General features: G+C 40.6%; 1 protein-coding gene across 2 annotated transcripts in view; it reads left to right on the top strand.

Annotated features, from left to right (window-relative positions):
• Cers6 (ceramide synthase 6) overlaps nucleotides 1-12440 on the top strand; it is a 248229-nt gene that overhangs the window by 130314 nt on the left and 105475 nt on the right. For both annotated transcript variants that reach the window (XM_027420254.2, XM_027420253.2), the window contains exon 4: nucleotides 1123-1180. In XM_027420254.2, coding sequence (XP_027276055.1) covers nucleotides 1123-1180 — 58 coding nt within the window. The remainder of the gene's footprint in view (nucleotides 1-1122; nucleotides 1181-12440) is intronic.

The following is a 12440-nucleotide window of genomic DNA, read 5'->3' as shown; positions in this document are numbered from 1 at the left end:
GCCATCAGTACTTACAGGAGGCCTTTCATGTGAGGGCTAGAATTGGAGCTTTTCAGTTTTGTTTGGAGGCTTATTGAATTACTCCTAGTTCTGTCAGTTTTTGTTGTCCCTTCTTAAACTCAGGTTTTTATGAGTTATTTGTTGAAGACTGAACTCTGAAGTTCAAAGTTCTTCTCTAAATTAGTTCTGCCTTAGATTTTAAAATGTTGAAGAGTGGACCAGCCCAGAAATGCCTCTGTCTGTGAAAGCCTGAGCTGGTGAGTCAAAGCCAGTGATTAGAGGTTTCCTTCCACCAATACTTTCTCTCCTGAATGTAGTTCTTATTTCCTTCAGATAATTTTATATATCATTTTAATCATCTAAAACCTGTCACTTAAAAATTTTATATTCTTTGTAAACCCTGTCTTCTGATGGTATAAAGGCCACTAGTCTGTTCTCTGATGTTCATCTACAATATGTAAGTCCAAGGTTCCACCAACCTAGTGACCTTATGAATACAGTTGAATGAATCCTGGCCAGTTTTTAAAAGCATGTTATTCACGTTCAGAAAATACATGGAAGGCCAGAGAGACGGTTCAGGGTAAAGGTGCTTGCTGCACAAACTTAGTTGGCTGAGTTTCATCAGTGGAACCATACACACACACACACACACAGTGACACACATGACCACAGATACAAACACATGTACACATGTGTGCCCATGTGGGCATATGCCTACACCTGCACACATACACTTTTTTTTTTACAAAGTTTTCATGAAATACAAGACATAAATTGGGTTTTGAGTACTAGGGCAAGATGCTTTTTGTAGATAAAAATTAAATATATTTATTTGATGAGCCTCACCCCTCCATGTGTGTTCAGTAAGAAAATTGACAAGTTGGGAAAGAAGAAAGGCAGATGGCCATACTTGATACCTTAGAAAAAGAAGACTTGTGAATAATGATTAATATTGATTTCCTTAAAGCCATACACAGAATGTTTATGTTTGACTGGCGATTTTTACCAAGTTCATTCCTTGGTTTAAAGGAACAGAAAGCTTAATTAACTTTTTCCTCACATATTTCAGATATACTATGAAATATATAAACTGAATATCTTAATTTCTTTAATCTTCTACAGGTGGCGATTTTCCTTTTACCTCTATGTATTCATCTATGGAGTCCGGTTCTTAAAACAGGTAGGCAATGTCAAATTACTTTATAAAATTCTTAGTATGTATAGACCTGTGTATAATTTTTTATATATAACAATATTTTAAATAAGTAACAGACTTCCTAAGAATCCCTTGTACATTTAAATTTGATTTATAAAAACATTTACTGAGACGTATCTCTGAAATGGTTAGAAAAGCAGTTTGTTTCTGCATTGAGGATGTGAAGTCTTTACTGGGCTCTCTCTGCTTACTACTTTTTTTGCATTAGGAGTTGTACTGAGCTGATGTGGCAGATTTACCCTTCATGGAATGTGAAGTTGCTAACAATACCATGGTTTGGGGGTTCACACTGGCTTCTACTTGTAAGAGGTTTTGGTGGTATGAGGGGAAGATGGTGGGAGCCAGGACCATTCTTTTGTTCTGTTCCCTCCTTTCACTGGATAGTTTCCATTGTCCCTGGCATGGTAAGTGTGGCCATCTGACATCAGAACAGGAAGCACTTTGACATCTAGTTTATACATCTAGTTCCTTCTAGTTCATTCTGCCCCTACACAGACTGAATGGCATGAAAATACCTTTTGTCCAAACTGAACAGATCGAGAGTGGAAGGCCAGTGGACTATGCAGGGCCATAAAGAAACGTGTCAATAGAGTGTTTGCTTGGGAAATTTTTTTCTCCTTAAATTTCACCAGTTTTATACTAGTTTCCTTTTGGGATATAACAGATACTTTTAAAAGAGTAAAAGACCTAGACACGGTCTTTTTGAATAAACTTGTACTGAGGTTCTTTCTCTAGTGCTGTCTGAACAAACATTCATTTGGATGAACTGCTGGGTTTAGCCTCCATCACGTCAAACAGAGTTGTGTGTATTGAATCCATGTTGTCAAAACAAAAACAAAAACAAAAAAACCCAAAAAACCAAAAAACAAAAAACAAAAAACAAAACCTGTGCATGACTTTGCAAACATATTGTCAGCCCAGTTTCATGGTAAAGAAAGTACAAATTCAGGTAATATTCTGGAGGTCACACTGAAGTCTACTAATGATGAACCTCAAGTTAAGTGCACACTACTGTGTCAGACTGTTAGCTTTCTCACTTTCTCAGGCTGTACAGTTTCCACATGACTTCTTTCTTTTGTCAAGTTAACTAACTTGACTAAACCAAGCCTTATTCCACATTAAATAACTTAAAATCTTAAATATTTTAAATAGTTTTTTGAACTTGGAAAATACAGTGTTATTTACTTGTCTCAAACCAAGAGGGAAAAAATGTGAATGCAGCCTCAAAATTAAAATGAAAATTTAAAAATATTGTAAACACTTTAATATAGAGTCAATGCATTTTACCAATATGGCTCAAGTTCACCTGTGTCCAGATTTGTTTTTAAATACTGTAATAGGAAAATTCTCATAATCACCAAGTAATGAACTCTTTTCTATTGTAGTATCAAAAGTGTGGATTATTTCCTGGCTTGTAGGAAAATGCTTGGCAATCTGCACTGTCCAGTTTCTCTCCACCCTTACTGAGATAAAACAAGTCAGCTGTAGCTTGTCTTCTGAGGCCCCTGAGTGTTCACACTGTCCTAAAAGATGAGACAAGAGTATGTGGCATTTATCTTACAGACATCTAAGTAAACTATTAGGTTAGGTTATTGCTAGGATGTGAAATGTTTAAATAGTTTGAAGTAAGCCCAGGTCAGTATTTTTTGATGTATCAATACTGTCCATAGGTAGCTCCTCCCACACATGTGATTGACAGAGACAAATAAATGCTTTTGTAGAATGAGGTTCTAAGTTACCTGAGGTATTATGAAATCCTGCAGCCTACTCACACAAATTGACAAGCTTTCTGGGGTCCTGAAATAAACCAAACCATTGCTCAGCATGGGTATAGATTTGTTGTGAGCCTAGCCTAATGGCTGAGGCATCTCTCCAGCCCTGGTATACATTTGTAATCACTGAGGAGGCTGAGGCAGGAGGATAGAGAGCTGACAGCCAGTCTAGGCTATTTTTTTGTTTGGTTAGTTTGGATTTGGTCACTTTTAGGAGGAAATTTCTGTTTAGCAGAATATTAAAAGATCATGAAAGGGAAACCCACAGAGACAGTTGACCCAAATGTGTGAGAACTCATGGACACTAGACCAACAGCTGGGGAGCCTGCATGGGACTGAACAAGGCCCTCCGCATGTGGGCAACAGTTTTGTAGCCTGGTCTGTTTGTGGGGGACCCCTGGCAGTGGAACCAGGATCTATCCCTAGTGCATGAGATGACTTTGTAAAGCCAATTCCCTATGGTTAGTGCCTTGTTCAGCCTTGATTGGGGAGGGGGTTCTTGGTTCTGCCTCAACTGAATGTGCCAGGCTTTGTTGACTCCCCATGGGTGGCCTTACCTTTTCTGAAGAGTGGATGGAGCTGGGTTGTGGGGAGGAGAAGGAGGGGGGCAGTGGTTGGTGTGTAAAATGAATAAAAACTAAAATATAAAAAATTAAAATCCTTGTTTTTCTTAGAATCTACGTGTTAGTCTGGTTTGTTTGTAGATTTTGACCATTTGGTACATTTTTGTATCATGATCCATTTTGTAATCATGCTAACTAAAGAAAAACTTGAATATATAACTGTATCTAACTTCAGAATCAAAGCCTGATGAAAGAAACCACAAGATGCATATTAGGAGTTACCATAATACTTAAAACAACAACAACAAAATGATTGCTGACAGGGAACCACTGAGGCTATGTAAATCAAAGCAACTGAACACCTAGCTACTGATCACCACCATGCAATGAGAAGCCTGCAACCCGAATGCAAGTCAGCTTACTGCTCCTTTTTGAAATGGTCTGCGGGGGCTGGAGAAATGTCCCAGTGGTTAAGGGATAACCAAGCAATGTACTTAGTGATGTTAATTAGCTTATATACCAGTGTAAGCACCTTTGCCATTGTGAATCAGTAGCAAACATCTCAAGGACTGGCCCTTTCCTTGGTGCTACCCTGAAGGTAGTGACAGCAAGACTAACACTCAGGATAAGGGATTTCAGAAAGAAACTGCAATGCACAAGGAGCCAGGTATAAACTTTCAGAAGAGTGAATGTGCTGGCTAGCCAGTGTCCCAAGAGGAAAGCTGGCCCTGTTGTTCCCATAGGGTAAAGATAAGTCACTAGCAAGATAAAAACTGGAAGCAAACAGAATAGAAGAAATTCCATCCTTCCACTGCTGCTTCCCAGCCCCGCAGTGTTTCTGAGAGATCAGACTTGGCAAGACACTGGTACTGTGGAGCCAGCAGAAGTGTGATTTTCAGAATCCAGCTCTGAGCTGAGAACAGTATCTGGGTAACTAGTCTAACCTCCCCATGGTGCCACTTTCTGTGATGAGCTCCAGTAATACACTGTATTTTGTTATTATTTTTAAAATACACTGTTGTAGGGGCTGGGGAAATGTCTCAGTTAATAAAATTAATAAAATGCTTGACACATAAGTATGAGGGCCTGAGTTTACATCTTCTACACCCATGGTGAAAATCCAGACATGCATGATGGAGCACCCTTGCAGATTGGAGAGGCAGAGCCAGTAGGATACATAGAGCTTCCTGATCAGCTAACCTTAATGAATCATCACGTTCCAGGTTCAGTGGGAGGCTTTGTCTCAAAAGATAAAATGGAGAAGGATAGAATAAAACACCTGACACTGATCACCGGCCTCCACATGAATACAGACACGTGCCAAAGCACCTGTACACAGTCATGAACATGAACACAAGCACACAGCACACACGAGAGTACCTACTGGCTTCTCTATTATATCAACTTTATGACTAACCACTAAAACTTGTAGTTGCAAAGTACTCTTCCATACTCTTCTCATTGCCCGTGCCCTTGAATTTCTTAAGTCTGACTTGAGCCTCAATCCTGCCTTTCGTGGTACATGTGGCCTTAGCATATTCTGCTGGTCAGGTATTTCCAGTTGTTCTCTTTTGCTTATTGGTCAACTTGGAATGCTTCAGAAATAGAATTGTCATCTGATTGTCTATTTGAAAATGATAATAAAATTTGACCAGTATGAGTATCCATTTACGTGTGTGTGTGTGTGTGTGTGTGTGTGTGTGTGTGTGTGTGTGTGTGTTACTTTTTAAACCGTGAAATTGCTTGAACACAGTCACTTATTTAAGGAAACCTGAATTTTATTTTTATCCTTGAAGATGACCCATCATGTACTTGGGTCAGACGTGCACTTGACAGGTTGGGGAGCTATCTTAGTGGTTAAAGAGCTTGCCTTGCAAATGTGAGGACCTGGGGAAAGCCAAGCACAGGACCAGACATAAAGCCAGACTCAGTAAAGCATGTTCATACTCCCCGTGCTTCTACAGTACAATGGCAGGCAGAGACAGGAGAATCCCTAGGAGCTCAAAGGCCAGCTACCTGACAAAAGCAACAAAGAGACCCTGAATCAGACAATTAGGAAAGTGGGAACCTGAGTTTGTCCTCTGACTATACACACATGACATGGCCTGTGCCTGCTCTCAAACAGATGAGTGTGTAAACACAGCGCGTGCGCGCGCGCACGCGCACACACACACACACACACACACATACACACATACGATTTTTTAATGTGCACTTGACTTAGATAACTAGCATTGGGAGAAGGAACCTTAACGATCAACTACCCTAAATTTTTCATTTGGGGAAAGCAAAACCAGTTTCAGAAGAGTAAATTGGCATGCCCAGGGCAGAACTGGAAGTGTTTTTAAGTTCTTTGACTGAATTCAAGAAAAGCTAGAAAGCAACTTTCAAAAGCTAGCAGTTCAAGTAATTACTGATTTTTAATAGTTGACCTAGTGGATGAAGAATTCAAAGACATATCAGTGTGGGACACTTAGGTGGGTAGAGTTCAAGGTTGAATTACTAGCCTCTGCTTGGCCAATTAGGAAGAACTTGGTCTACATCCAGGTACGGTTATGCTTTGCTTTCTGAAACCTCTTATTTTTCCTGGAAAATGGGAAATGATACTTTCTCTGATTTAAGTGTGTATGAAGCTTTGGAAGGCTCTGGTAGGCCTGCTCAGCCTTTTGACATTGTTACACAACATTTCCATGTGCAAAGTTCTTGCTCCAGAAATATGGAGTCAGGTGATGAGAAGAAATAATAACCCTCAGCATACACACACACACACACACACACACACACACACACACACACACACAAAAAAAAAAAAAAAAAACCCACAGTGTTTTAAGTAACTCTGTGAATTTTTGTTGTTGTTGTTTGTTTTTTGAGACGGGGTTTCTCTGTGTAGCTTTGGAGCCTATCCTGGCACTCACTCTATAGACCAGGCTGACCTTGAACTCACAGAGATCCACCTGCCTCTGCCTCCTGAGTGCTGGGATTAAAGGCGTGTGCCACCAATGCAAGGCATAACTCAGTGATTTTATGTTAGATCTCATTCACAGCTATCCTTGATTGCATGGACCATGGGCTGGACACACCTGCATACACTAATTATTGCTGATTGACAGTTGGGCTCTGCAGGGAATTATGAATTCTGAATCTACTGTAACCTCTAAACAGGAGAATTGATGTGATGGACTGCTGGGCACCCCTAATCAGTGACACCTTGCTGTAACCATGCCTGATACACTTTCTGAAACAAAATTTCTGGTCAAACTTCAGTGCTGCTTCCACTGTGGTTTCCTCTGCCCTTGCACCCCAGAATTCTCTCACAGACCTCTTTATCCAGCTTGTTTCTTCTATTTGTCCCAGTCTGCTTTCCATTTTAAGCAGCTGTGGCTCACACTCCCAACAAGGAGAGCCTTCTAAGGAGTGAGAATCTTGGGAGAGTGTGGCACAGAGAAGGTGCTGAAGACATGTTGTCCCCACACTACCATTGCTCTCCCATGACTAATTCTCCCTCCAATCAGCTTTGTGGCTTTAGGCAAGTCACCCAGTCTCCCTGGTATTTAATTGTTCTATCTCTGAACTCAGTGATGTGGTCTAAAGCAGCACCGTCAGCTTGTATCTGATAATCAGTGGGGAATCTGAAATTGGGACAATTATAGTAAATTGATATAGTCTGCTTGAAAAGCAACATGGTGATACAGAATAATTATAAATATGCTCATAAATTTCAATCTGGAAGCTCACTTCCTATAAGTTCATGCTGAAGGGAGAGTTACAAAAATTAAAAAAAATTCAAGTATGGATATGTAAAGCTATTAATCACAGTGAAAATATTATGTGTCTATATGCATGTAATAAAAACCAAAAACCATTTAAAATGTTCTTAATATTTAAACAGACTTGTTTCACTACATTATTATCAAGTGAATAGAGTAGCACGCAATTCTTTGAAAATGAATCCAAAGTAGCTGTACTTAGGATCCTAGTGAAGTATTGAGTGAAGCTGTGCATTGAGCAAGGTAGAAAGTCATTGTGTGTTTGTCTGGTGGTCACATACATAAATAAGAAACAAGTAAGAAGGAAGGAGCCAGTTCTTTTGCAAAAGCAGAAATATGGATACTGTTTCTAAGAATATTTTATTACATAATTGTTATTCAAGAGTTCTAAGATTTAGGAATTAGAACGAAATGACTATTATAAAAGACTACAAAATTATTAATGATTATGATAGGAGAAAATAGTAATTATAAGACGACTTCCATTAAAATGGCAAAGAAATAAGAAGGTTTAACATAGGGCTGGGGGATGGCCCAGCCAGTACAATACCTTCTTCCCAATCATGGAGACTTGAGTTTGGACACTTAGAACATATAAATGTCCAGACACAACATACTAAAACCTAGACTGGAGGCGTGGAGACAGGAGGAACCCTAGAGCCTACTGTCCTGTCTAGCTGAGCCAGTGAGCTGCACATTCAGTGAGAGATGGTGTCTCAAGAAATAACATGGAATACAATGGAAAAAAGAAAGCATCTTCAACAAATGGTGCTGGCACAACTGGATTCAGACATGTAGAAGATTGCAGATTGATCCATATCTATCACCATTCACTAAACTTAAGTCCAAATGGATCAAAGACCTCAACATAAATTCAGTCACACTGAACCTCCTAGAAGACAAGGTAGGTGGCACCCTTGAACAAATTGGTACAGGAGACTGCTTTCTGAACATACCACCAGTAGCTCGAACATTGAGATTAACAATTAATAAATGGACCTCCTGAAACTGAGAAGCTTCTGTAAAGCAATGGACACAGTCAGCAAGACAAAACACCAGCCCACAGAATGCTAAAAGACATTCACCAAACCCACATCTGACAGAGGGCTGATCACCAAAATATACAGTGAATTCAAGAAGCTAGACACCAAAACACCAAACAATTCAGTTAAAAGATAGAGTGTAGAACTAAATAGAGAATTCTCAACAGAGAAATCCAAAATGGCTGAAAGACACTTGAGAAAGTGCTCAACATCCTTAACCATCAGGGAAATGCAACTCAAAACCACTCTGAGATACCGTCTTGCTCCTGTCAGAATGGCTAAAATCAATAACACCAATGACAATCTATGCTGGAGAGGATGTGGAGAAAGAGGAACTCTCCTCCATTGCTGGTGGGAGTGCAAACTTTGGAAATCAGTATGGTGGTTTCTCAGGAAAATGGGAATCAGTCTGCCTCAAGATCCAGCAATTCCTGGTCTCCAGAGCAAGTGCCAGGGTAGGCTCCAAAGCTACACAGAGAAACCCTGTCTCGAAAAAAAAAAAAAAAAGAATGCACACTCATACAATAAGGACATATGTTCAACTATGTTCATAGAAGCATTATTTGTAATAGCCAGAACCAGATGCCCTCAACTGAAGAATGGATAGAGTAAATGTAGCATATTTACACAGTGGAGTACTACTCAGCAGAAAAAAACAATGGAATCTTGAAATTCGCAGGCAAATGGATGGAACTAGAAGAAACCATCCTCAGTGAGGTAACCCAATCACAAAAAGACAAGCATGGTATTACTCACTCACTTTTTTTATTTTAGACATAGAGCAAAGGATCACTAGCCTACATTCCACACTGCCAGAGGAGCAAGAAAACAAGGAGGACCCCAGAGAAGATTACATACTCCCTCGAAGAAGGGATGGGGACAAGAACCCCTGACCAAATTGGAGCCTGGGGGCAGGGAGAGGAAAGAAAGTCTTCATCGAGTTGCTGTTCAAAGCAGAAACAGACACCCATAGTTAAGCACCGAACCATACTACTAGAATTCAGTTGTGGAGAGGGAGGACGGTTGAGCAATGGAGCCAACACAGGGATGGAAAGACCTGCAGAAACAGTGGACCTGACCTACTGATAGAATGGAGACCCTAGTCATAAAGCTGGGGAAACATCATTGGACCAAATCAAACCCTCTGAATGTGGGTACCAGCTAGGAGCCCTCTATGGGACCTCTAACAGTGGAACCAGTCTTTATCCCTAGAGCACAAATGGACTTTGGGAGCCCATTCCCTATGGAGGGATACTATTGCAGCCCAGATACAGCAAGGAGGGTCTAGACCCTCCCCCAAATGTTATGACAGACTTTGAAGGTCCTTGGTAGAGGGCCTCACAATCCATGGGGAGGAGTGGGGGGGGTTGGGGTGGGAACATGGGAGGAGGGGAGGGCAAGGGAATGGGGGTTATGGATATGTAAATATGAGTAATTAAAAATAAAATAATAAAAAAATTTAAAAGAGAAATAACATAAAAATCAGTAGACGATACTCAGTGGTAAATTCTGGACTGTACACACATGTTCACAAGTGATTGTGCATCTGTATGTACATATACATATGCCCATACATATACATATGTACATAGCAACACATACATGTGGACACCCATACAAAGTTTGGTTTAAAAAGTCTAGCTGTTCGTATTGCCCTAATTCCTGTGGTCCTAATGTTTGGGATTTCTCTTGTAGACTCCCTTTCCACAATTGTATTGCCAGGGATGCCTTGGAACAACCCTACCATAGCTTCACTGGGAAGAGTTTGTCATCCCCTGTATGATTCTGGTAAAACTCAAACTCTCTGTAATTTTGCTGTTGTTGGAGACATGGGTTGTTTGTTCCATTTGTTTGTTAAGCCAGGGTCCTACTGTATTACCCAAGCCCTCCTTGAACTGGGAATCTTCCTGCATTATCTTTTTGAATGTGGAAAGTATGAGCTCTATGAGCTTGGGTGATAGCCAAACATCACTTCACATATATTTATATAGTCTCCGTTAGGAAATGACTCAAATTCTTTACTCTATGTGCTGCTCTGACAATTTTCTCACTATTTGTATGTATAGTCATGACTGGGGGACACTCCTGGCTTAGTCAATAGCCAGGGTAAAATTGTCATGGCCAGCAATGATAACCACACCACAGTAGTGATGGCTGCATTTTACTAGTACTCACTGAAGGCCAGACCCTGTGTTGTATGATTCAGTCCCTCATTCTTACAGGTAAAGAACCCAGGGCTCTCAACAGGCTCAGTCATTGTACAAGGTCAAGATCCAGTCAGGAGAGGGGATAGGCATCTTGGTTTTGTGGCTTACTGGTAGTCAGTCTTAATTACCAACTATAGATTTGATCAGGATTGGTCAGTTATTAAGAAAAATCTACCCCTCCCTCAGTGCTGAGAATGACACCCACGGGTTCAGTTACACTAGGCAAGTGCTCCACCTCTCCACTCTTACTCTCACTTCAGACCACAGAATTCAACTTACTAAGTATATTCAACCCCCCAATTCAGCACCAAATTTGTTTCCTCTACTTCTTGTTGACATCATCCTGACAAAGCTGAGAACCTCCAGTCACTGCATTCTTAATATGTGTGTATCATCTCAAATTATCTATAGACTGTATATAGAGATTCTCCTATGGAAACAATTATGCAGCCCACTTTCTTCTCTCCTATAGCATACATTTACTTTTATGACTAGCAAATCTTTCATGTACTATTCACAGTTTGCAACTGGTTAGAGGAACAGTATTTTGCACATTTGGGGAATCTGCTTGGGGTGAGATTGCCCGTTGCTTCAGTTTTTTAGATGGCATAGGTATCACCTGAAGTGATGGCTAATAGTGCCTCAGTTACAGTAATACTTGCACTTTGGTTTAGTGAAGTGTCTTCTAAAGAACATGGAATAGCACCCCGCCACACACACACACACACACACACCAACACACCACACAGAGAGAGAGAAGAGAGAGAGAGAGAGAGAGAGAGAGAGAGAGAGAGTGAGTTGTCTTGCATTGCATTCAGGGTACATCTGGAGAGAATGACATTCATGGACTACTTGATCTTACAGTGTGACGTACACTTTTTTGTAATTGTTCCAATCACCCCTGATTCTGGTAAGTCTTTTTGTAGCTCACTTAATGCCCTACCAACTTGTAGAAACTCCAGTACCGAAGGAGGTGGGGGGAAGAAACTTACATTTCAGAGGTTACCAAAATAACACTCATGGAAACCTATTCATTATGAGTCCCCTGAAGGCATGGCCTCTTCGGGAGTCTAGAGCAGTGCTTGATTGTGAAAAATATTACTCCTCATTTGTATGCTGTGACGGAGTTGGCTTTGCAGACTTGCGCTGGCTACAGGCAGTACCTGACGACTGGATTGCATTAGTATTCATGCCCCGTTTCCATAGGGACTAGAAAAGTAGTAGTGCGCAGGAGGGTTCGGGTAATTAGAGATGAAGTATCGATCTGTGAATCAGAGCCCGCACCTGCATTAGTGAATCATCAGCAGGGACCTCTCTGCCACACGGGCAAATCACACGCTGCGTTCCACAGAGTTTTTTTTTTTTTAATTCAAGTGTGTTTTACTAAAATTTGAGAGCTAATGGCTTTCACATACAATAATCATCATGAAACATTTTCAACAATGATAATGAAACCATCAGATTTTTTTCCCCCTTAAAAATCATCTTTCTGGGAGAAATAAGGAGACGGAGTCCTTCTGCTTGTGACAACATGTTCATTTTCATGGTCTTGTCTGGGAGTGAAGGGTGCTTAGGACAAAGCACTGATATGGGTCAGAGCCTCTGACATTCCTGTCCAACCAGCCTGTGTTCCCATGAAAGACAGCACCTTGCTCCAGATCATCAGGCCGTGGGTCTACTGCTGTCCCCATAAGGTGGGACAAATGACTGTTTATGCTTTGTTTTTTGTTTTTTGTTTTTTTTAACTCCCCTTCTTCATTAACACAAAAAGGAATATGCACACTTGGCTGGGGCTGACATTGCTATTGTTGAAACTTCATTAAGCAAGAGCCTGGCAATAACCTTCACTTGGTTGACTATTCTAAGACT

The sequence above is a fragment of the Cricetulus griseus genome, chromosome 6 (assembly GCF_003668045.3).
Source record: "Cricetulus griseus strain 17A/GY chromosome 6, alternate assembly CriGri-PICRH-1.0, whole genome shotgun sequence".
NCBI lineage: Eukaryota > Metazoa > Chordata > Mammalia > Rodentia > Cricetidae > Cricetulus > Cricetulus griseus.
The sequence above is the reverse complement of the archived record's forward strand: the minus strand, read 5'-3'. Positions and strand labels throughout refer to the sequence as shown.